Raw genomic sequence first — 24,476 nt, 5'->3', positions numbered from 1 at the left:
TATGAGCATCATTAGCAACTAATGAGTGGTTTCATGGTGATTCAAAGTTTTATCTTCATAGCTGTCACAAACAGAAGATTTCAATCTGAATTAAGATATTAATTATAGCCATCAAATGTATCGTTGACTATTATGGTTTACAATTAAACTGATGTCTCCTGATCTCGGGTTTCACCTACTCTCAAAACCTGGTTAAAATTGCCACTATTCTTATAACTTTTAATCAATCTCTCAGGTAAATTATTGGAGATTCTGATTTGGAAGTCTAAAGATATCTTAATTTTCTAATCAATGAGCACAACATGGAGATTTTATTCTTAAATGCAGGATTAGTTAAGTATCATTAACTCATATGTATACTTAAAAGGAAGTTATGTCTTTCACACATTTATAACCTAAGCCAAGCATAATAATTAGATTTTATATTTGTTTACTGTGCAAAAAGAGCCCTAATAAAGAAACTTATGTTATGAACATGTTTAAGTGTTAGATCTTGATGATGAACTAGATTGGAAGCTATAGCCTAAAGATTGATGTTGTCACAGCACATAATTAGTGTCATTGGTAGAGACAACTTAATTTTGTTTGACCACCTGAACTTTGTTTGGATGAGATTAGTTAGCTGTATTAAAGTGTGTTTGAAGGAACTGAATTTAACAGTGTTGGATGTTGTAGAAGAGAAGCATTGAGAGAGAGAATTTGGTGAGTGAAAAATGTGTGTTGTTGTGTTGGGTGTGGGATGAAGTCCACTAGCTGAGAGACATCCTTTTACTTTTGTGCGGTTGATCAGAAGTTACTTGAGTGGTTTGTTGAACAAAGTTTACATTCACTACTTCTCTTTAATCTTTATGATGCCATATTACAGATAAGTCAACCCACTGGATTCAACTTTCAAGTGCTATTCATATGTTTCAGATGCTGCTTCTTGGTTAGGCTATAAATTAACAGATCTTAATTTGGCAATTACCAAAATACTAAATTAACATTTATTCATAATAGTATACAATGTAATATAATCAAATTTATTTAATTTTCCTCATTTAATAATATGATGAGAAACTTATTTTTTTATTTATTTTTTTACTCATATTTTATCAGAGATATTTCACATTTTAATTTAACTTAAGAATATTTTTAAAATAATGGTATTTAATTTGATTAAATTAGTTAAAAATAAATTATATTTTAGTCTATCAGACTTGCACTTTTTATTTATTTAAATATAAGCGATGACCAAACTTTTAATTCTCCACACCCTTCTTTGCAGTTTGTAAGAGTTACTTATTTTGGGCTTTCAAAGTTTGGAATGCCAAATCCTAGGATTGGGGGCATTAAAATTTGAAAATATATTTTAAAATGTGATCCAAAATGTATTAATATATTGTAGAATGTATATCTCATAATATATTTCCAAATCTAAAAATACATACTAAAATATATTAATATATTCTGAAATATATATTTAAAATGAAATATGTTAGAATGCATATTTTGTAATGATTTTCTGGAAATACATTCTAGAATATATTAATATATTATTATGTATATTAATATATTCAAGATTGTACATTCTATAATCATGATTATACATTTTTAAAAAATTAAAAATATATTTCAAAAATATGGTTCAATCTAAAATGTATTAATATATTCTGAATTGTATATTTTTGAAAGGTATTACATATTGCAATATGCAATCCATAATGTAATTTTTAAGGATAAATTTATCATTTCAGCCCTCATGGGGGTGCTGGTATAGAAACATGGGAGTGCAAAATGCAATGCCTTTTGGATGGTCACACAAATATTGGGCTTAGAGTTACTTAAATTTTGGGGTTACGAGTTGGCAAATATTTCTTGCACCTCTATTTCCCTTACTTCCATATAATTTTAAAATTCAAAACGTATCCATTTGTGTGTATTGGACTGAGCAATCCATAACACTTCCCATTTAAAATGCACACATCCGATTGAATAATTAGAAGCTAAAATCGGATCAGCATATTAAATTGTAATGCAGTTTGTAAATTTATTTGTTATATCGGAATCTACAGTCCAGTAGACAATCTTAATCCGATTTTAGCTTTCAAATCGTTCAATTTTAAAATCGTTCAATTTGTACATTTAATTTATATTGCAAATCGGATTGTAATCCGGTATGTATAATGGAATTGTACAATCTAATATTTAATTTTCTAATAATATTTTGAATTGTACGATCCGATATGTATGTCCCAGATTCGGATAACAAATTGTCCAATCCAATATGTTAATAAAAAAAAAATTGGATTGTATGATTTGATATCAATGTAACACAACAAAAAGTAGCAAGGTCGAAAAATAGTGTAAGAAAGATTCACATAACAAAAAAATTAAACTTACATTCACACAATAATGGAAGTCCTTCACGCTGTTGTTATCATTGTGGCAACCCGTATGGAGAGAGAAACTATACTTTCATGGATGCAGTTCAAATCATTTTTGGTAACAAAAATACACATTTATTATGAGTAGTTGTAGCGACTTCACAAGAGAAAGAGAAAGGAAATGAAGAGTGTAGTGTAATGTAAGGAGAGAATTAGGGTATTTAAATTTTTAAGAAAGGAACAAAAAGGAATTTCACATTTATTATGGAGATGTAGGAAGAACCTATAGAGGTGGAGGGAGAATTTGCCTTCAAAGTTTAGGTCACATTCATCCCACCAACATAGTTGAATTATGTGAAGGTCACTTCTTTTTTTCTGCAGTCTCATAGCTTCCATATGTAATCCCCATCGAGGTAATTAAAAGATCAAACATCGTGGTTCCCTGGTTGTTACCGTCGTGTTATGTTATGGATGAACTCAAAACCAAAGTATTTTAAATTATACAATTTTAAAGTATTTTTTACATTAAAAAAAACTTCTAAAGTGAATGTAGATTCTAAAGTGAATGTAGAATGAATTTTGAGATTGAACAATTGAAAAGTCAAAAATTGAATTTAAAATTGTAAAATCCAAAGTTTTTTTCATAAAAAATTAATTTTCAAATTACATAATTCAAAAAACAATTTTTCATAAGCTAGAAGAACAAAGTGAAAAAATTTCATATTTATGGGAAAGAAGAAAGAAATTATGGGATTAAAAAGAAAAACTATCTTATTATAAAATGAAAAATATCACTACTTTTAACTGTTTACATTTAGGTACTATTTTTACGTGTTTAGACAAACTACTTGTTCTTACAACAAGGACCAAGAACACTAGAATAAGGTTGATAAGATCAACTCCTTTACAAATCTTCCGGACTTGGGCTGGACTCTCTCGGCTTCTCCTCGAGTTGGGCTCTCGGCTTCTTCTCGGGTTGGGCTCTCGCGGCTTCTACTCGAGTTGGGCTCTCGGCTTCTTCTCCTCACAGGTGGGTGTGTGTACCTGCAAGGCGCTCCGATGCCAAAGTCAGATATAGTTTTATGTTCATCAGATCAATTGAATCTTACTTACCTCTTGAGTTGAACCTCTATTTATAAGGCTCTCTTATTGGGCTTAAGAGTTACTTGGGTATTTTCTTTTTGCACCTAACATTTTGAAAACACACACCTGTATATTTGGGTCCATCTTATGGGCTTTGCTATAATCACTAATTTAATTTTACTTATTTACTTTTTATATTTAACCTTTCGGTTGAGACTTTCGGTACAACCTTTCGGTCGAGACTTTTGGTACAACCTTTCGGTTGACCTTTCGGCCTAGACAGTACACTAGCCCCCCAGGCATGAGGATTTGAAAAAGACGTTATGCCTAATGAAAAGGACAAATTTTGTATTTAATACCTTTCGTATCAAAGTATTGCCTTGTTTCATGTACTTTTCTTGATTATGCCGCTTGACATGATGAGTTATAATTGTGATATCATAACGCTTCGTTTGGAAGGGTTTTTTGTTTTTATTGATTCAGAAAGATTGAACTGAATACTCTCAAAAGATATAATGTCTTCTTCAAGCTCTGTTTCTATTTCTGATGAATTTACAGAATTTTTGGACATGAGTAACGAGGCTATCAGGAAAGTAATTGAGATGAATGAGGATATTCATTCAATTGTTTCATCTGCCATCATTTCTGTTGTGAAGAATAAAGCTAGTAGTGATATGAGTTCAAGTGAAGAAGCTATAGATCTTGAAGCTGAATAAAGAGTTGGTTGAATCTAGCAAGAGTCTTGAATAACATAATTTTTTTTTTTGAAGATGTTTACCTTTCGGATTTCCTTTCGGTCAACCTTTCGGCCTATAACTAATAGAAAATTGATAACAATTGTTTGAAGCCGTTTACCTTTCGGATTTCCTTTCGGCCTATAACTTGTTGAAAATTGATAACAATTGTTTGAAGGCGTTTACCTTTCGGATTTCCTTTCGGCCAACTTTTCGGCCTATAACTTTCGGATTTTGTGCATACTAGTCCCAATGCTTCTTCTCGTGACATGTTCTCGTAGGCTACTATTCCTTCTCTTACAAATTCGGTGATTGAGCTTGCTAGTCGGACTTTACTAATTGGCAAAGCAATAAGAGAAGAGACTAAGGATGTTGTTTCTTCTTTTGAACTTGAAAAATTGAAAAAGGAAGCAACTGAATCAAATGAGAAGATCAGATCCTTAACTTCCCAAGTTGAAGAGTTGTCTAAGGCTAAGGATTGTTATGAAGCCGAGAAAGAGTCTGAAGGATGAGATTACTGAGTTAACGACTCATAAGTTATCCCTTGACGAAGAGATTCAACGTTTGAAAGGAAACTTCGCTGATCTTTCTGCTGCGAAGAAAGCTGAAGCTGATAATAATCTTCGTTTAGAATCTGTGATAAACCAGTTGAATTCAAGGGTTACTCGAGCTGAGGGTTATGTTGTTCAGCAACACAAGTTGGGTTTTGAAAAACCTCTCCAGCAAGCCGAGTATTTTTACAAGATTCCATTGGATGCTGGAAATTTCGACGTGGGCAAAGATTTTTATAATGACGAACTGATGCCCATCAGTGAAATTCCTTATGATGAAGATGAAGATGAAGATGGTGGGCTGATGATGATAGGCATGCCGGCGTCGAATAGCTTGTTTTAGTTTGTTGTTTTGTAAGAACTCCCAAGTAAAGTTCCAGGGTTCTTAACATGTTTTGTCCCAGCCACTTGATGGTTATTTTGGATGTATAACATCAAGTTATATATAATATTCTATTTACTTTGCACGTATCCCAATTATTTGCTAGTGAATAATCTTCATTTATCACAAATGTGCATGAAAGATAAAGTGAAGATGTGATTGTCCACGTTCACCGCACCATATATCACCTAATATAACCAACGTGTCGGATCTTAACTTTCGGTTTTAGTATTTTTCCAACCTAAAATAAATACATCTCGCATTTTCGGTTTCAGTATCCGGCTTAGTATTTGGCTAACTATGCTTAAAAGATATATCTTAGTTTAACTCATCTAATATAACAAACATGTTCGACCTCATCTTTCGGCATCATCAGTATTCGACATTAGTTTTCGATAATATTCGATAATTTTCGATGCACTTTGCCCAACTAAAAAAAAGCATCTTTGACGACGAGAACTACATATAATATTCTTTGGAAAAAAGTTTAAGTGAAAGTAGTTTATGCCTAAAGATTTACATGAAATAGTTCCTTTGGAAAGTTTTAGGTTCGTCGTGAAACCACCTTTTGAACTTAATATAATTGTTTATTGTTTTCTTTTAATTCGAGCCATTTTTTGTTACCAATTAAATATCATTTTAGACCTCTCGGCCTAACCAACTTGTTATTTGTTTGAAATATTTAATGTTATTTTTCGGTTACCCATAAATATTATCACAGACTTCTCAATCTTGTTCTTTCGGTTATGTGATCTGATTGATTAATTTTGTTTTTCGGTAGAGCAAATGCTATCATAGACTTCTCGGTCTTAACTTCTCCGTGCCAACCTAACCTTTCAGTCATTTGACTTAAATGCTTTAAATGTTATCTTTCGATCATAAGCTATTATTTATTTATTATTGACATAAAATCCTGAAGAAGTTATTTTGGATGTATAGCATCAAACCATATATAATATTTTACTTACTTAGCACGTAACCTAATTGCTTGCTAGTGAATAATCTTATTTAACATAAGTATGCAGAAAAGATAAAATTAGATCATCTAATATAACCAATTTATCCGTTCGGTTTTGAAGTATAAAATTATTTAAATACTTTGCAACCTGGACCTTTCGATTTTTGAGTTTGAACCGAAAATAATTGTTTATGAACTTCCTAATTAAAGTTCTCGGTTTTTCTAGTTAGAGACCAATTTTGACTATTTTTATAGGTTTGAACTTTTGGACTTGATACTGATACGCCAATGTTTATTTAGACTTCTCGATTTTGTCTTAAGACCTCTCGGTTTTGCATTAGAACCTTTCGGTTTTTTCGATAAGACCTCTCGGTTTTTGTTTTGTGCAATACAAAAAATGAGACATTTCGGTTTTGTATTATAACCTTTCGGTTTTTTATAAGATCTCTCGGTTTTTGTTTTCTGTCATGCAAAAAATGAGACCTCTCGGTTTTGTATTGGAACCTTTCGGTTTTTTCATAAGACCTCTCGGTTTTTGTATTAGAACCTTTCGATTTTTTAATAAGACCTCTCGGTTTTTGTTTTCTGCCATGCAAAAAATGAGACCTCTCGGTTTTTGTAATAGAACCTTTCGGTTTTTTTATAAGACCTCTCGGTTTTGTATTGGAACCTTTCGGTTTTTTTATAAGACCTCTCGGTTTTTGTTTTCTGACATGCAAAAAATGAGACCTCTCGGTTTTTGTATTAGAACCTTTCGGTTTTTTCATAAGACCTCTCGGTTTTTGTATTAGAACCTTTCGATTTTTTAATAAGACCTCTCGGTTTTTGTATTAGAACCTTTCGATTTTTTAATAAGACCTCTCGGTTTTTGTTTTCTGCCATGCAAAAAATGAGACCTCTCGGTTTTTGTAATAGAACCTTTCGGTTTTTTTATAAGACATCTCGGTTTTGTATTGGAACCTTTCGGTTTTTTGATAAGACCTCTCGGTTTTTGTTTTCTGACATGCAAAAAATGAGACCTCTCGGTTTTTGTATTAGAACCTTTCGGTTTTTTCATAAGACCTCTCGGTTTTTGTATTAGAACCTTTCGATTTTTTAATAAGACCTCTCGGTTTTTGTTTTCTGCCATGCAAAAAATGAGACATCTCGGTTTTTGTATTAGAACCTTTCGGTTTTTTCATAAGACCTCTCGGTTTTTGTATTAGAACCTTTCGATTTTTTAATAAGACCTCTCGGTTTTTGTATTAGAACCTTTCGATTTTTTAATAAGACCTCTCGGTTTTTGTTTTCTGCCATGCAAAAAATGAGACCTCTCGGTTTTTGTAATAGAACCTTTCGGTTTTTTTATAAGACATCTCGGTTTTGTATTGGAACCTTTCGGTTTTTTGATAAGACCTCTCGGTTTTTGTTTTCTGACATGCAAAAAATGAGACCTCTCGGTTTTTGTATTAGAACCTTTCGGTTTTTTCATAAGACCTCTCGGTTTTTGTATTAGAACCTTTCGGTTTTTTATAAGACCTCTCGGTTTTGTTTTAGAACCTTTCGGTTTTTTGATAAGACCTCTCGGTTTTTTGGTTTTCTGCCTACCTTTCGGACTATAACTTTTCGACTTCTTAAATAAGAACTCCGTTGATTGAGATTTGATTTGAATGAAACACACTCGAGAGAGGGATTTCACCTGGAGTGAAAGCATCTTGATCCGAGAGGCTTGAAGTATGAGATACACTCTCGGGAGGGATTTCACCTGAAGTGAAAACATCCTGGACCGAGAGGTTTGAAGTACGAGACACTCTCGGGAGGGATTTCACTTGAAGTGAAAGCATCCAGGACCGAGAGGTTTGAAGAACGAGATACACTCTCGGGAGGGATCTCACCTGGAGTGAAAACATCCTGGACCGAGAGGTTTGAAGTACGAGATACACTCTCGGGAGGGATTTCACTTGAAGTGAAAGCATCCAGGACCGATAGGTTTGAAGAACGAGATACACTCAGGAGGGATTTCACCTGGAGTGAAAACATCTTGATCCGAGAGGCTTGAAGTACGAGATACACTCTCGGGAGGGATTTCACCTGAAGTGAAAGCATCCTGGACCGAGAGGTTTGAAGTATACGAAGCATTGATGAATTTAACAGTTTGACTGTTCATATGAATAACTTCTTCATTAAGTGTTTCAATCTTGAATAAGACTTTCTTTATACATAAAAACCATCCTTGACCGAAAGGTTTTATATACAATGATGAGTGTTTAACTACCTTGGACTTTGTCTGCTCCTTATCCCTACATCTCTAACAAAGCGTTTCAACTGCCCAACTTGAATCAGTTCTTCAATTCTATCTTTCAAAGCTACACATTCTTCTGTATGACGACCATGATTCTTGTGGTATTGGCAATGTTTACTCTGATATGCTCTTTCTGAAGTTCTTTCCTTCTTTGGTGGTGGGATTATCTTTACTGCCATTGCTTATTGTAAGATTCTTGCTCCATTACTACTCAACAGTGTATATTGTTGAAACTTTCGGCTACAAAATTATTCTCTTCCTTTTCTAAACGAATGTCCTCCTTCCTTTTCACTTATTTTCTTATCATTTCCATCCGCCCTCGAAATTCTCTCAACTCTTCCATTTGCATAAACTTTGATGCACGTTGCCTTAACTCATCAAGATTGGTTGCCGGTTTTTTGCAAAGACTGTCGGCAAATGGTCCCGGTTTCAGTGCTGTAATCATATGATGCATTGTGACTTTCGGACTGAGATTGCGGATACTTAGTGCTACCTTTCCAAAGCGCTCCATAAATGTTCTTAGGGATTCTCCCTTTTCTTGCCTTATATTCACTAAGGCAATTGATGTCAGATGATATGATCGGCTTGTAGCAAAATGAGCTCCAAACTTTTTTACTAAAGTGTTGAAACAATCAATGGATAACGGTGGCAACCGAGTAAACCAACTCAGAGCCCCTCCCTTCAAAGTTGTTGGGAATACTCGGCACAAAATGGCATCATTCCACGTATACAAACTTATCTGCGTTGTGTATACTGCAATGTGTTCATCAGGATCTGTACCTCCATCATATTTCTCCATGGTAAAATTCTTCCAATTTTCGGGCAGTGGGGTTTCTATAATGGCTTCGGAAAATGGATGCCTCCTAACAGATATTCCTAACAGGTATTCTCTTCCTTGTAGTTTCAAATCTTTCCTCATTATGTACCCTTTTGTGGATATGTGTTCTTGGTTGAACAATTTCAAATGATGTGTTTAAAATCGTCTCTTCATTCAACTTCCTTTTCATGTATTCATTCTCCGCCCTTAACATACTTAACTCCTCTTCATTGCTTTTCTTTAGTGTTTCGAACTCTCTTTGTAACTGCATGAGCATAGCCATTGACATGGAATTTTGATTATCTCTCTGCTCCCCAGATTGCTCTCCACCTTGTTCTTCTCTTTGATTCATCTTGTGTTCAACCTTTTTCAGTTACTTCTCGGCCCCACGGTGGGCGCCAAAATGTTCTTACAACAAGGACCAAGAACACTAGAATAAGGTTGATAAGATCAACTCCTTTACAAATCTTCCGAACTTGGGCTGGACTCTCTCGGCTTCTCCTCGAGTTGGGCTCTCGGCTTCTTCTCGGGTTGGGCTCTCGCGGCTTCTACTCGAGTTGGGCTCTCGGCTTCTTCTCCTCACAGGTGGGTGTGTGTACCTGCAAGGCGCTCCGATGCCAAAGTCAGATATAGTTTTATGTTCATCAGATCAATTGAATCTTACTTACCTCTTGAGTTGAACCTCTATTTATAAGGCTCTCTTATTGGGCTTAAGAGTTACTTGGGTATTTTCTTTTTGCACCTAACATTTTGAAAACACACACCTGTATATTTGGGTCCATCTTATGGGCTTTGCTATAATCACTAATTTAATTTTACTTATTTACTTTTTATATTTAACCTTTCGGTTGAGACTTTCGGTACAACCTTTCGGTCGAGACTTTTGGTACAACCTTTCGGTTGACCTTTCGGCCTAGATAGTACACTACTAAAGTAAATTTTGTTTCTCTTAATAAAAGTATTTTCCATTAATCTGATCAGAAATCCAACCACGGAAATATATTTAAGAAATTGAAAAAACCATGCAAAACTTTATCGAGTGATTAGGGTTGAGCTAGTATGAGTGTGGATTAAGGTTAATAAAATGAATTAGTTTATGTTTAAACTTATTATATAAATGGAACATAAATTAATTTGCCAAGATATGTGCATAGAGGAGAAAAAGAAGCAGAATTAATGAAAGAGGAAGACTTGATGTGAAGAGGTGGAGAAGTCAATAGTCATTCTCAGCTTGTCGTGTGGGCAATGCCAACAAACCTTGTCAGAAAAATTTAACGAGTTAATATAAATTTTATTTCGAATTATAATACAGTATACTATTTTTTAATTTATTTTGTTCGATAAAAAAGTAATTAAAAACTCAATCCAATTAATTTATTAACAATTTTTTTATATATGAATATTCTAATCACCCATAAAAATAATATATTTTTAAAACAATTTTAAAGAGTAACTTTTGTAAAAGAATTTTAAAAAGTGTTTTTTTTTTTAAAAAGCTTTCAGAATAAAACAAGCTTACGTGTGAACAAAATTAATTAGACTAGTTTTGATATTGACCAGAGTATCTATTTTTTATAAAACAATATATGTATCATAAAATTAATTGAATGAATTTGAAATCATGAATGGATGGGATGAATTTACTTGTGGATGTATTAATAATGGAATATATAAATGAATTGTTTTGATTCTCCTAGTCATTAATATGAACATGTCTATGAAATATGAAAATTGTCTAAAGTTAAAAGTAAGGATATATTCGCATAGTTTTTAATTAATACAATTATATACCAGAATAAAATATGAAGGACCTACAGATAAACAAACAAAAGAAACTTAAGAGGAAAAAGAAGAAAAGTCTCTAAATTTATTTGAAAAACTGTCGCTTGAGAGAATAATCTAGAAAGTTATTAATATATGCTCAAGTCGTGAAAAGAAAATTATAATAAATATCAAAATTTATTCAGCATATAGTACATGGTATCTATAAGTAACCTATGTAGCAAGACACGGATATTGATATTATTATGGAGATACGTAAAATTTTTAAAATGTAGAATACGAGGACAAAGATCTATATATTATATAATTATGAATTATATAATTTGATAATAAAAATTTATGTGTACAAGTATGTTTTATATTATTTTTTTGGAACAAAAAGATGTTTTTCATGACTGATTCACAATTATTTATTTCTTATTTTTATAATCATAATAACAATTTATACAATAAAGTTTGAAGTTTTAAAAAATTAATGTATTTTTACTTTTTAAAATTATGTCAGAACTGAATTATAATTATTAGAAATCTAACAAAAAACTTTTTGAATTGAACACTTCACGGATACATGTCCTGTCATATGAATGATGTCAGTGTCCGATACAACTATCGAACACCGACACACGCCATTTAAGAAGAGGAGTGTCCAAATTTCATATTTAACAAATACATTCAAACATCTTTAAATCCGACATGCTCAACAAGTAAGGCAAAAGACTACTAAAGACTTTTGTAAAAGAGTACAACGTTTCAAATAGTGTTTCAGTTTAATATTCCAATCCCAATTTGGTGTGTTCAACACGTCCAGATTCTTGACTGTGTTCCTCTTGGATAGCTTCACAAAGCTGGTACACTCTACCACCCAATGGAGAACAGATTCAGTTTATCAGTTTTCTTCATGTTATGGGCTATGGTGCTTAGTGCAGAATCCAAGTGTAGGAGGGACTGTGATTTAGCTCTAGCTTCCTACTATCTAACAGGAGGTGATTTGACATATATATCAAAGATTATGAAATCTCAGGTTGTTTCAAAAGCTGAAGATATTCTCCCCTACAACAGTGAAACCATAAAAAACAAAGACCAGGTGCAAGCCTTTACCAGAGTGAACGTTCCATTCCCTTGTGATTGCATTGGAGAGTTTCTTGGCCATATATTCCATTATGACGTTGTATCAGGTGACACTTACACGTCCATTGCCAGTCAGAATTATTCCGATTTGACCACTACTCAGTTGTTGCAGAACTTCAACTCATATTCACCAACTGGTATTCCTGATACCGTGACTCTTGATGTCTTCATTAACTGTTCCTGTGGGAATAGTGAAGTTTCCAAGGATTATGGATTGTTCATCACATACCCGCTTAGACCTGAGGATTCTTTGCAGTCAATTGCCAACGAGACTAGGATAGAAAGTGACTTGCTGCTTAAGTACAACCCCGGTGTGAATTTTAGCCAAGGGAGTGGTTTGGTTTATATTCCAGGGAAAGGTACATTCTTGCTTTGCTGCCATGCCTTGTTCTTCTGATTTAAGTTTATGATGTTTTTGGACATATTTCATGTTTCATATGGATTGAAGGGTACTCTTTATTTATCTTTTTATATATATAAAAAAAAGATCTATGGGTAGAACTTCCTCTATAGCTGTTCTATAACTCTTCTTTGCGTTTTGATCTTAAACTTGAACCTCCAATTTGCTTATCCTGTGTTTGGAAATATGTTCACCGGGGAACAAATCACGTTAAATGATGCAAAAGTTACAACTGATGGCTTCTGTCTTGAAGTGAAAAACCAAGTTCCTAACTTGTGACCAAACACATTATTAGTTTGCTTCCTGAGAATTTGCTTTTGAAGAAAACATCTCAAAAGCATTAGTCATGTTCAATGGGATTTTGAATTTGTTGCATCTTCATCGATCTAATGAAATAATCTGAATTGCAATTTGAATGTACTGTACCAAGGTCTGTTTAAGCCAGAATATCATTGTTGACCTAGTTTAAAAGGCTCTTGCTCTCTTGTATATCGTAAATGAAGGGAAATTTTCATTCCTTTTTAGTCACTTTTCCAGTGTCCTGTGTTACTAAAATAGATTTTTAGTCTTGTCATGTCACTACCACATTAACTATGGTTTTGGCATTATTGACGATGATTTCATTCTTAGTCATTGAAAAATATGTATGTACATATACATGAAGAAATGCTCATAAATTTCTGATATCTTCAAGATGTTTACATGATAAGAATTACGCATTTAAAGAGTAGACTAATTTATATGCATCATGCTTATATCTATGGTTGTATCTTTCAACATATTTCCTTGGAACTGTTAACTTTGACACATGCGTCACATCTTCTTGTTTCTTTACTTTCAGACCAAAATGGTGGCTATGTGCCCCTTCATCTAAGGTGATTCTTTTTCCTTAATGTCCATTCTATTTGCAGATGAAGTTGACTAATTTTTCAATCTCAGTAACCTGCTAATTTTAACAGCTGTATTTTCATTACTTTTTCAGAACCGGAGGTTGGACCTTCTCACTCCCTCAGAAAGTTGTTTAGTTGATGAATGATTTCATTTGAGTTTGATTTTAGTATCAGACACAAGGTCAGGATATTCTCAAAGTACAATGTAAACCTACTCTCTTCTCATATATTGTTTCTACAAAAGCAGGTCTTGCACTTCGAGTTATCGCTGGAATATCTGTTGGAGTAGTAACGATACTTCTGCTATTGGCATTTTGTGTGTATGTTACATATTACCGAAGAAAGAAGAATTTGCTCCCAGAAGAATTCAGGATGAACTCGACTAGAGTTAAGAATGGTATATTTTCTTCTACTTTGATTTCATCTAGTTCTCCCTTAACTTTATAAAACTAACTTATAAAATAAATAGTCTGTACTCACTTTATATATATATATATTAATTTGACTCGTCTAATTCTCCTTTTTTTCTATTTTCTATTACAAAATGCACTTTTAACTCTAACTCATCTTTCCATAATCAATCAGATTTACACCTACTTATATATTATATTATATTTTGATCATATCTCTAAATCAGGATCTCCAATACTCCTCCCTCCACCTTGCAAATAATCTGAAGGGACAAAGTTTACAGTTTAATTCTGTCATTTAAAGTTTAATTCAGTTTTTGTTGCCAGTGTAAAACTAGTTTGGTGTTCTGATTGCACTCTGTCTTCCTCTGCTTTATATCATGAAATAGAAGAGCAGCACACATAGAAAATGAAAATATAGTTGATGATAGGGTATAGTAACTTCTGTTCATCGTCCCAGTTTCAGATGAAGCCTCTAGTGGCCCTGATGCAGAAAATGGAGCCAACACCATTAGGGTGGACAAATCAGGAGAGTTTTCATATGAAGAACTAGCCAATGCCACAAATAACTTCAATCTGGCTAATAAAATTGGTCAAGGTGGTTTCGGGGAAGTCTATTACGCAGAGCTTAATGGCGAGGTTTGTAATGTGTATTGTAATCTTTTACTTTCGATCACAAGTATTTGAAATAGAAATTGCATATTCTTCTAGTTATCATGTCTTCACGCGGTTTTCAATTAATATGTAGCATTATTCTCTCTCTGACTTTTCACCTTTTTCTAGAGCGAGTGCCTCCCTCACACAACATTACTTGTTACAGATTCTTTACATAATTGCCTTTTTGATCCTAAACAACAAACGAATACGGTTTTTTCATTTGACACATACATCAAGAAGCATAATTTTTATATATGACAATGCTACTAGGATCAAATATGCAATTGCTTATATTTCTATCTTTCCCAAGTTTCCCATTTTAATATTTATATCTCCTATTGTTATAAAGAAGTCCTCTCTAATTACACAGAAAGTTGCGGTAAAAAAGATGAACTTGCAAGCATCAAGAGAATTTTTAGCTGAACTGAAAGTGTTGACACGTGTTCATCACTTGAACCTGGTATTATTTGAAACTTGGAGCATTTTTTGTTTTGTTTTTCCTTTTAGAACCTAAATATCTTTCTATTGATAACCATGCAGGTGCGCTTGATTGGATATTGTATCAAGGATTCCCTTTTCCTTGTTTATGAATACATTGACAATGGCAACTTAAGACAACATCTACGTGGATCAGGTTATATGAGCACATTAAAAATGTCCATTTTCAGTACTATGCATTTGATTGATTGTTTAGTGTAATGCTTTTGTAAGTTAACGATCAAGTCAAAGTTTGTTTCCAGGTTTTGATCCTTTGCCATGGTCAGCCCGAGTGCAAATTGCTCTGGATTCAGCCAGAGGTCTGCAGTACTTTCATGAGCATACTGTGCCTGCATATATCCATCGCGACATAAAGTCAGAAAACATTTTAATAGACAAAAAATTGTGTGCCAAGGTACAATCTGTTTCAATGACTTTGTGGATCTTATTACTACTTTTCTACTTGGGAATTTTGTGAGAGATCCTATATTATTTTTTTTTGCAGGTTGCAGACTTTGGTTTAACCAAGTTGATTGATGTTGGAAGTTCGTCACTTCACACAGCTAATATGAAGGGCACATTTGGTTACATGCCACCAGAGTACGATGAATTGTGTTTCTCTCTTTTAAGTGATACCTTCCTTTTAGTAAATAGGATTTGTGGAGTTTGGGAATTAAGGATCAGAGAATCTTAACATATAGGTCTGTAGCACACCCATTCACTATCATAAAACTGATTCGTGTCGGTCACATTCAAATAAATGCACAATATGTAAGCATACAATAATCCTTAATGAACTAAAACTGAGAAATCCTTTATCATAATCAAATGCACATTTTGTCCAGTTTGAATCTTTGCCGGAAGAGACACTCACATTTAATGCTTGACTATGTCTCAAACAAGATTATCTTATATAAAGAATCTGTGTCACAAACTAAAACAAATCTTAAAAATTGGGTTGATAGATTGCTATATGGGTTTGTCCTGTTGGGTTATTGAAAGTCTGTTCTTTTCCCTTTTATGAATATTGAAAGTGTTAACTGTTGTGCAGCTCTTGTTTTACTTAAACTGCATTTGAGAGAGAAGTTTTTCATTGTTAACACATGCTTTTGTGGTTGTAGACATAAAAATAAGTATGCTTCTCATGAGCCTGAATTCAATTTTTCCGTTGTCTTGTCTTCAGATATGCATATGGCAATGTTTCTCCCAAAATAGATGTCTATGCTTTCGGAGTTGTTCTTTATGAACTAATTTCTGCTAAAGAAGCATTGTTCGTGGGTGGTGTACATGGTGCTGAATCAAAGGGCCTTGTGTCTTTGGTGAGTCTTCACACCCTACTATTTATCACTTTTCAATGACAACCTAGTAATCTTACATAAACAATCAAGAACTACATTTTCCCTTTCTTGTGTTTAATCTGTTAGTGATATATATATGACAGTTTGATGAAGTTTTTGATGAGCAAGATCCCACAGAAGGTCTTAAAAAACTGGTGGATCCTAGGTTAGGAGATAACTACCCAATCGATTCAGTTAGTAAGGTATGAGTTATCACAAAGCATAAACATTTTTTGTATTTCTGATTTAAGAAACTCAGGCCATTTTTCTTCTTGCAGATGGCACAACTTGGAAAAGCATGCACAGAGAGTAATCCACAACAACGTCCAAATATGAGTTCTGTTGTGGTTACTCTCACAGCACTTACTTCAACTAGTGAGGATTGGGATATTGCTTCCATCATTGAAAATCCAACTCTAGCAAATCTAATGTCAGGGAAATAGGAAAAAAAAATGCAGAACACAAAATGTCACCTTTCATCTACAAATTTTGTGATAACTCTATTTCCTTTCTCACAATTATCTACAACCGAAATCTGTATTGCTTGTAGCATGATTTGTAGCAGTGATTGTTTGCAGAAGTAAACAAACTCTGTTTCCTCACTGTTTTTTTCTTGCTTTGGGAAAAGTTGCATGGCAAAAACTTTCAAATATCAATATCTTACCTTTTCATGGAAATCAACACGCATTTGAATATCAAATTACATTTTAATATATTTTTTGTTTTATTACCTATTTTTCCAATATATCAAAGACTAAATACTGTTGATGATAATAACGTGATTATAATTGAATCCACAATTTTATTTGATTTTTGCATAAAAGAGAAATTGAACTTCTGAGTATATTTGAATAGACGGTAACTAACCTAAGTTTAAAATAAGGACAATTCACTAAAGTATTTCTTAATCCCAGAGATGCAGTAAGAAAAACGGCCAAAGATTAATATACCTGCTTAATTTAACGTGTTTTTGTTTCAAGGAAATTGAAAAATGAAGAAAAATAGTAAAAAATAGATTATTTGGATTAAGAGAAAAAGAGTAAATAGTAAAAGGAAAATGAAAAAAAAGTTTGTAAAAATTGAAGAATTATTTGATTGATGTAATAAATTTTAAAAAAATTATAAAGTTATATATTTATAAAATGATCAAATTACTGTTTTTTTATTATAGATTAGTTTTATTATTATATATTAATATTAATATTATTATTTTTATTTACTTTTTGGTATTAATTTTATTATTGTATAAATTTATTTTACTATTATTATTATAATAATATTGTTATTATGTAATTTTTTTATTATTCATTATTTAATTTTTTAATTTTTTAATTATTAATATTTATATTATTTAAATTTATTTTAATATTACTATTATTATTTAAATTTATTTTACTATTATTTTTTATTTTTTATTATTAACATCATTATATAAATTTATTTGACTACTACTATTATTATTATCATTTATTTTTTATTTTTTTACTTTTTATTATTAATATTATATAAAATTATTTTATTATATTATATAATGTAATAATAAAATTATATTATATACTATAATTATATAGCGTAAAATTATCTTTGCTAAAAGCAAGGACAGTTAAGTGATTTTTCTTTTATTGAGTTGACTATCTTCATATTTCTTTTCACAATTTTGAAAGACCACAAGAATTTTCCTCTAAACAAACAGGATGTAGAAGTTAACAATTAAAAGATATATGAATAACAACTAATTAATAATAAGATCTATGGTGAATAAAATAATTAAAAATATAATTTATCTATAAATAATAAATACAATCGAAAATTGAATGTATAAGAATAAAGACAAATGAATTATGTTTCTACATAGAGATTACAACAAATATAAAAATAACAAAAGAAGAGATTTTAATAAAGAAATTAACATAATACGTTATAATCAATTGGATAGTTTTGAATCCATGATAATACACGTAGAAAGAGAAAATAAATATATATAGAAGAGAAAACAAAAGATAAAATAAATAAGTGAGAAAGTAAAAACTAGAAAGATATTCCCTACAAAGAAAGAGAGAAGAGGGTAGAATAAAAACTTTAAATTTTAACCCCACCTACTAAGTAATTACCTGAAAAAATATATGTAAACCATCAAAATATTAAAAAATATATATGTGTAATAAACTTAACAAAAATCTATTTATGTAATTAATTAAGAGCCTAACTATTTTACATAAAAATAAATAAATTTTATATAAATAAATATTAAGTATACAGAAGGCAGTAGACCTCACCTTGAGTCATTTTAATTTATTTTAATTTTTTCCACTATAGCAGACTAATCAAATATTAACTATATTTTCAACTTTATCAAATGTCGTTTCTTATATTGATATTAGGTGTAATGAAGAGCATTAACAAAGTAAGAGAAAATATAATTAAAAAATAAAAATTATATTGTTTTAATTAATTGATAATGCTTATTAAGATAATATTAATTTATTAGGGGAGCATCAAATAACATTATCAATTAATTAATCTCTAGACATTAAGTCATTGATTGTTTCATATAAATTAGAAGAAAGATTCCATGTCAGATGAAGATTGTTGAGGTCACAAATCGTATTACAAAATATTTCTCCACGAAGAACTCTTTGAAGCTTCTAATAAAGCTAATAATATAGATTAGGCAGAGGATCTAGATTCTCCTATTCGAAGATGTGGGACTTTATATGGTATTGGTGTTATCACGCAGATTCCTTTTTGTTTGTTACGGGTGAAGTCAAGTTGGACCACAGGCGTGCTTCAAAATATAAAATGGAAAATTGTTCTTTGTTTGTTAGAATCATGAGAGGACGCAATACGAAGTGGTTAATTTGTTGGCACATTGGCAGACACTGTTGGCATTTCGGATACAAAGGATTAAACAAAGCCAACTTTGGCAATCACAAAGATTCCTTTCTGGTTGTGCAATGCATCCTCGTCAAACATAACAATTATTATATGCAAAGTTCAACAAATCTTCCCTCAATAAATGACATGCAAGTTGTTACCCAGAAATAAACAAATAAACAAATGACATGGAAGTCAACTTCAATAATTTTCTACCCAATTGTACTGTTTCCTTCCACACTCTAGTGGAAACTGTTAAACGTTATAACCTATCAGGTGTTTGAGCAGAAAAAAAAAAGAGCATAAACGTGTGCTATGAATTCATAGTTTATGTTCATTCACTTAAGTAATTACGCCTTTATACTTCTATTTTATGTTTGAGTTATTTTTTATAGTATGTGTGTTTAGAAGTGAAAGTGTGCATGGTTTCAAGACAAAGGAAATGAATATGATTATTGGCTTTTAGAAGTTGCAGAAAATACTAGAACTCCACTTTTCTGATTTACGTTTCTTTATGTTTCTCTTAGTGATCATTGATCCAATGGAACTCAAAAAAGGGCTGCTGCTGTTATTTTTGTTGCTGGAGTATGTTTGTTGCAATGTTGAAGCAAAGTGTTTGAAGGGATGTGGTGCAGCTTTAGCTTCCTATTATGTGAGTCCAGGAATTTCAACCTTGGATGATATAACACACTTGATGAAATCAAGTGTTGTGTCCAATTCTGACGATATAGTAAGCTACAATAAAGACAGAATATTCAATAAAAATGTCCTCTTCTTTTACAGAATCAATATTCCATTTCCCTGTGAATGTATCCGTGATGAGTTTCTGGGGCATGTGTTTGAGTACTCAGCTGCTGCAGGTGACACCTATGATTCGATTGCTAAAGTGACATATGCCAATCTCACCACTGTTGAGCTTTTGAGGAGGTTCAACAGTTATGGCCAAAATGATATACCCACAAATGCCAAGGTTAATGTCACGGTCAATTGTTCTTGTGGGAACAGCCAGGTTTCACAAGACTATGGGTTGTTTATTACCTATCCACTTAGGCCTGGCAATAATCTGCATGATATTGCCAACGAGACTCAACTTGATGCACAGTTGCTGCAGAATTATAATCCTGGAGTCAATTTCAGCCAAGAGAGTGGGATTGTTTTCATTCCAGGAAGAGGTATGCTCTCATCTTACTATCATGTTAGTTTGGTGTACTCGTCAATGTATTTTGACATTGACAAAATTTAGATACAGTTAGATACTTCTACTAATGTTTTTCAATGTTTTGGAGTTTTATTTTGGTAAGCTGTGCTAACCTTTAATGCAAACCTTATGATGTAAGTTACAAGACAAAAATTCAACAATTCTGATTAGAGAACAACACAATAAACAATTGTTTCTAAGTACCTTTCTATTGGTATTATTAGGGGTTAAATATAACCACTTTGTTCTTGTTCAAAGCATTTTGGATAACCTTTCATGCATTTGCTTGACGTTTTAATTTTATTTAACTTGCCAGATCAATTTGGAGACTATGTTCCCTTGCACCCTAGGTGGGTAACTTCGATTGTCTCACCTTCTATGCTGAATTATGCATATACAATTGAATATTGCTAAATGTTTGATTCTATCTTCTTAACTTTAATTTTCTTCTCCATCTTGCAGAAACACAGGTTTGGCTCTCAAACTTCATAGGGAGTTGGTTAAGATTATGATTTTCAGCTTAACGTTCACATAAATATGAGAACGCAAAGAAAAAGTCAGTGTCTCAGAGCTTAAATTCGCTTCTGTATTAAAGCAGGTCTATCTAGGGGTGCTGCTGCTGGAATATCCATAGCAGGAATATGCGGTCTTCTATTATTAGTAATTTGCATTTATGCTAAATTCTTCCAGAAGAAGGAAGGAGAGAAATCCAAATTGCCAACTATGGTGTTTTCAACTCAATATGGTACAGTTAAATTTTCGTAATCATACAACACATACCTTTTAAACTATTCACATAACATATTCTTGGTTACGGAGGAATGTTAGTGTGATACCCCTTATTTTCATTAACACATTCTCCTTTTAATCTTGCACCCCTTGTAAAAAATGCCTGCTATTTATCAACCTTTTCAAAGTTTACATGTCATCAACTCTTGCATACTCCTAGAATTTGATATGTGCTAGCTTAATGGCCATGGAACTACTTGTTGATTTTTCTTCCTCTTCCGAGTAAAGCCTCTGGAAGTGCAGAATATGAAACTTCAGGATCCAGTGGGACTGCTACTGCTACTGGGCTTACAGGCATTATGGTGGCAAAATCAATGGAGTTCACATATCAAGAACTAGCAAAGGCTACAAATAACTTCAGCTTGGAGAATAAAATTGGTCAAGGTGGATTTGGAGCTGTATATTATGCAGAATTGAGAGGCGAGGTACATACATCTATAACCAATTTTATGGCATAATCAGACAAAATATTGGTAAAGGAAAAAAGGAAAACAAAAATGAAAGATAGAAGATTTTACTTTTAGCCATGTGATTTATTGTTGATATATAAAGGCTTTTCCAGGTGATTGATATTTTAGAATTTAGATTAGAATAGTTGTGATGTGTTTAAATTGTAAGGCTCTAAGTTCATTATGTGGTGTATTAGATAAATAAAATAATTAATAGTGTAAGAAACAAGTAATTTCATTGAATATATGTTGTGTAGAATTGTTTAGTTATGAATGGATAATGTTCTTGAGTGTGTATATTCAAGTTCTTGCTTTTAATTCCATTTCAGATTAACCATTTACCTTTGTTACTTTATTCTCTCATTATGCAGAAAACTGCAATTAAAAAGATGGACGTGCAAGCATCCACTGAATTTCTTTGTGAGTTGAAGGTCTTAACTCATGTTCATCACTTGAATCTGGTACAACATCCTTCAAATCACTCCAAGCATGTGTATATCTGGGAAGGATACTTAATCATTTTCCGTATAGTTTGAATAACACTAAGTCTGTTACAAAATAAATATTCAGGGTGAGTTCGTGAATAAGAATTACAAAACAGTCTAAATTATCCTGAAAAATGATTTCTTCAAATCCACGTGATAATCCTACAAATTAACATGGATCTACATTACTTATATAACATGGCAAACATAACCTGTGAAATCTTATCTTACTTCTGTTGTGGTCGTTTGTGAGTATCAACGGGGTTTACTTTTTGGGCTAAACAGTTGAAAAGAGTGTTCTATATCTTCTTCTGCAATTACGTAACTACCTTTCATGTAAACCACAGGTGCGTTTGATTGGATATTGCGTTGAGGGATCTCTTTTCCTTGTGTATGAATACATTGACAACGGAAACTTAGGCCAATATTTGCATGGTATAGGTGAGATCAGCTTGGATTGATGAATGATTATCTTTATCTGTAATGTTACCTTATTGTCGAACGATCAATGATGATAATAACATGATTCCAGGGAAAGATCCTTTGCCATGGTCTAGCAGAGTGCAAATTGCGCTAGATTCTGCAAGAGGCCTTGAATATATTCACGAGCACACTGTGCCAGTGTATATCCACCGTGATGTAAAATCTGCAAACATATTAATAGACAAAAACTTCCGTGGAAAGGTTGCACTGCTACCACTCTTCATAAACCTGATTTTCCCATTCTTCTTGAAGACTAGATAAAAATAAGTAATATTTTAAATACAGGTAGCAGATTTTGGCTTGACTAAACTTATTGAAGTTGGAGGCTCCACACTTCACACTCGCCTTGTGGGAACATTTGGATACATGCCACCAGAGTATGATTTGTTATGTTGTGTTAAATGATACCACACCCCTGTATGAAATTTGGATTTAGTTGAAAAAAGAACGTGTGTGATCTGTATTATTATTAGTAGACCATCTTATAATTGATGAATCATATGCTTATCTTATTGATGAACAGATCATAATCATAAAAATGGGGTCAATATTGTTTGAATAAGTAGTAAAATCAAATTCAGTTTAGCTTCTTTTGTCCCTTTTCTTTAAAATGATCTTATCTCAATTGTGAAAAATCAGTCCTTGAGTTTTGATGGTGTATATTCACACAACTGAGTTTATTGATTATGTGAATTTTCTGCAGATATGCTCAATATGGTGACGTCTCTCCAAAAGTAGATGTATATGCTTTTGGAGTGGTTCTTTATGAACTTATTTCTGCAAAGAATGCTGTTCTGAAAACAGGTGAATATGTTGCTGAATCCAAGGGCCTTGTAGCTTTGGTGAGTCTACACACTCCTCTGAACCATTCTACTAACAAAACACTCCCAGTTCACAAATTTACATTTCAAAGCCAGTAAACAGAATGCACCCACCTGAACAGAAATCAATTTAGCCTTCACTTGTTTTGTGTTGCAGTTTGAAGAAGCACTTAATCAGAGTAATCCTTCAGAAGTTATTCGCAAACTGGTGGATCCCAGGCTTGGAGAAAACTATCCAATTGATTCAGTTCTCAAGGTGGAAACATTTTTCTGTGAAAATAATTTGAATGTTTAATATAGTTTTATCCTAGCCAAAACTTAGTATGTTGATTGTTTGAGTTGCAGATTGCTCAACTTGGGAGAGCTTGTACAAGGGATAATCCACTACTACGCCCAAGTATGAGGTCTATAGTTGTTGCTCTTATGACACTTTCATCACCTACTGAGGATTTGGACGATTCCTACGAAAATCAAACTCTCATAAATCTACTGTCTGTGAGATGAAGGTTCTTTGGACCTATTACACCCTGTGTAAGGTTTTACAAGTTTGTACATGAATGGAATTGGGAGTTTAAAATTAGTTTTGTAGATTTTCTTAAGATCTCCAAGTGTAGATAACTTGCAACCAACAAGCTTCATTTTCACATTCAGATAGGCTTGTGTTTGTAGTTTAGTTACTTTGAACTTAACCCCATGCAACGCCACTTTGCTTTTACCTTTTATCATTCGAAAGTGGAAAAATGTCCATTTAGCAAGATTTCAATGATAAAATCAAACGTGGTCCAATTTTGAATAGTTTAAGTGCAACAAAAAAAAGCTTTGTTTTTATGTCTAGTGGTAAGTTTAAATGTCCAATTTTAGAAATTTTAAGCTCAAATGGTAAGTTCAAAACCTTTTGATTATGAAAGCTCCTAACTGATCTTCTAGCCATACACATAACACATGCTGCATAATTCAGTTTAATTTTTTGTTTTGTGTTTTAATTGTAATGGGCTTGGTCCTTAGGTTTAAGTAGACTTTTTTTAGAATATAAAAAATGCAAAGGTCTTAAAAAATACATGCATAAGATTTTAGTTTATTTTATTTGGATCCCATTATATTATATTCTTATTGATAAATTATAA

The 24,476-nt window shown here is 32.5% G+C and overlaps 2 protein-coding genes and 1 pseudogene across 2 annotated transcripts; 2 read left to right on the top strand and 1 right to left on the bottom strand.

Moving 5' to 3' along the window:
• Positions 1-8,647: 8,647 nt before the first annotated feature.
• LOC137825376 (uncharacterized) lies at positions 8,648-9,274 on the bottom strand. Its single transcript, XM_068631048.1, has one exon. It carries the CDS (start codon positions 9,272-9,274, stop codon positions 8,648-8,650), a length of 627 nt encoding a protein of 208 aa, XP_068487149.1.
• A 2,396-nt stretch (positions 9,275-11,670) lies between these two features.
• LOC137826682 (lysM domain receptor-like kinase 3) lies at positions 11,671-16,696 on the top strand. The gene is made up of 11 exons (XM_068632755.1): positions 11,671-12,441; positions 13,324-13,357; positions 13,612-13,769; positions 14,243-14,421; positions 14,810-14,899; positions 14,980-15,073; positions 15,180-15,331; positions 15,422-15,516; positions 16,100-16,235; positions 16,358-16,456; positions 16,532-16,696. The coding sequence occupies exons 1-11, from the start codon at positions 11,820-11,822 to the stop codon at positions 16,694-16,696; spliced, it is 1,824 nt and encodes a 607-aa protein (XP_068488856.1). The 5' UTR covers positions 11,671-11,819.
• A 2,648-nt stretch (positions 16,697-19,344) lies between these two features.
• LOC137827025 (lysM domain receptor-like kinase 3) lies at positions 19,345-23,929 on the top strand (annotated as a pseudogene).
• Positions 23,930-24,476: the final 547 nt, after the last annotated feature.

Source organism: Phaseolus vulgaris, chromosome 8 (genome assembly GCF_000499845.2).
Source record: "Phaseolus vulgaris cultivar G19833 chromosome 8, P. vulgaris v2.0, whole genome shotgun sequence".
Taxonomy (NCBI): domain Eukaryota; kingdom Viridiplantae; phylum Streptophyta; class Magnoliopsida; order Fabales; family Fabaceae; genus Phaseolus; species Phaseolus vulgaris.
This window is presented reverse-complemented; position numbering and strand designations above follow the sequence as displayed.

Coding starts and splice junctions, on each gene's coding strand:
- LOC137825376 (XM_068631048.1), bottom strand. CDS start 9,274: ATGAGGAAAGATTTGAAACTACAAGGAAGAGAATACCTGTTAGGAATA.
- LOC137826682 (XM_068632755.1), top strand. CDS start 11,820: ATGGAGAACAGATTCAGTTTATCAGTTTTCTTCATGTTATGGGCTATG. Junction 13,358..13,611: donor TATGTGCCCCTTCATCTAAG/GTGATTCTTTTT, acceptor TATTGTTTCTAC/AAAAGCAGGTCTTGCACTTC. Junction 15,074..15,179: donor ACAACATCTACGTGGATCAG/GTTATATGAGCA, acceptor GTTTGTTTCCAG/GTTTTGATCCTTTGCCATGG.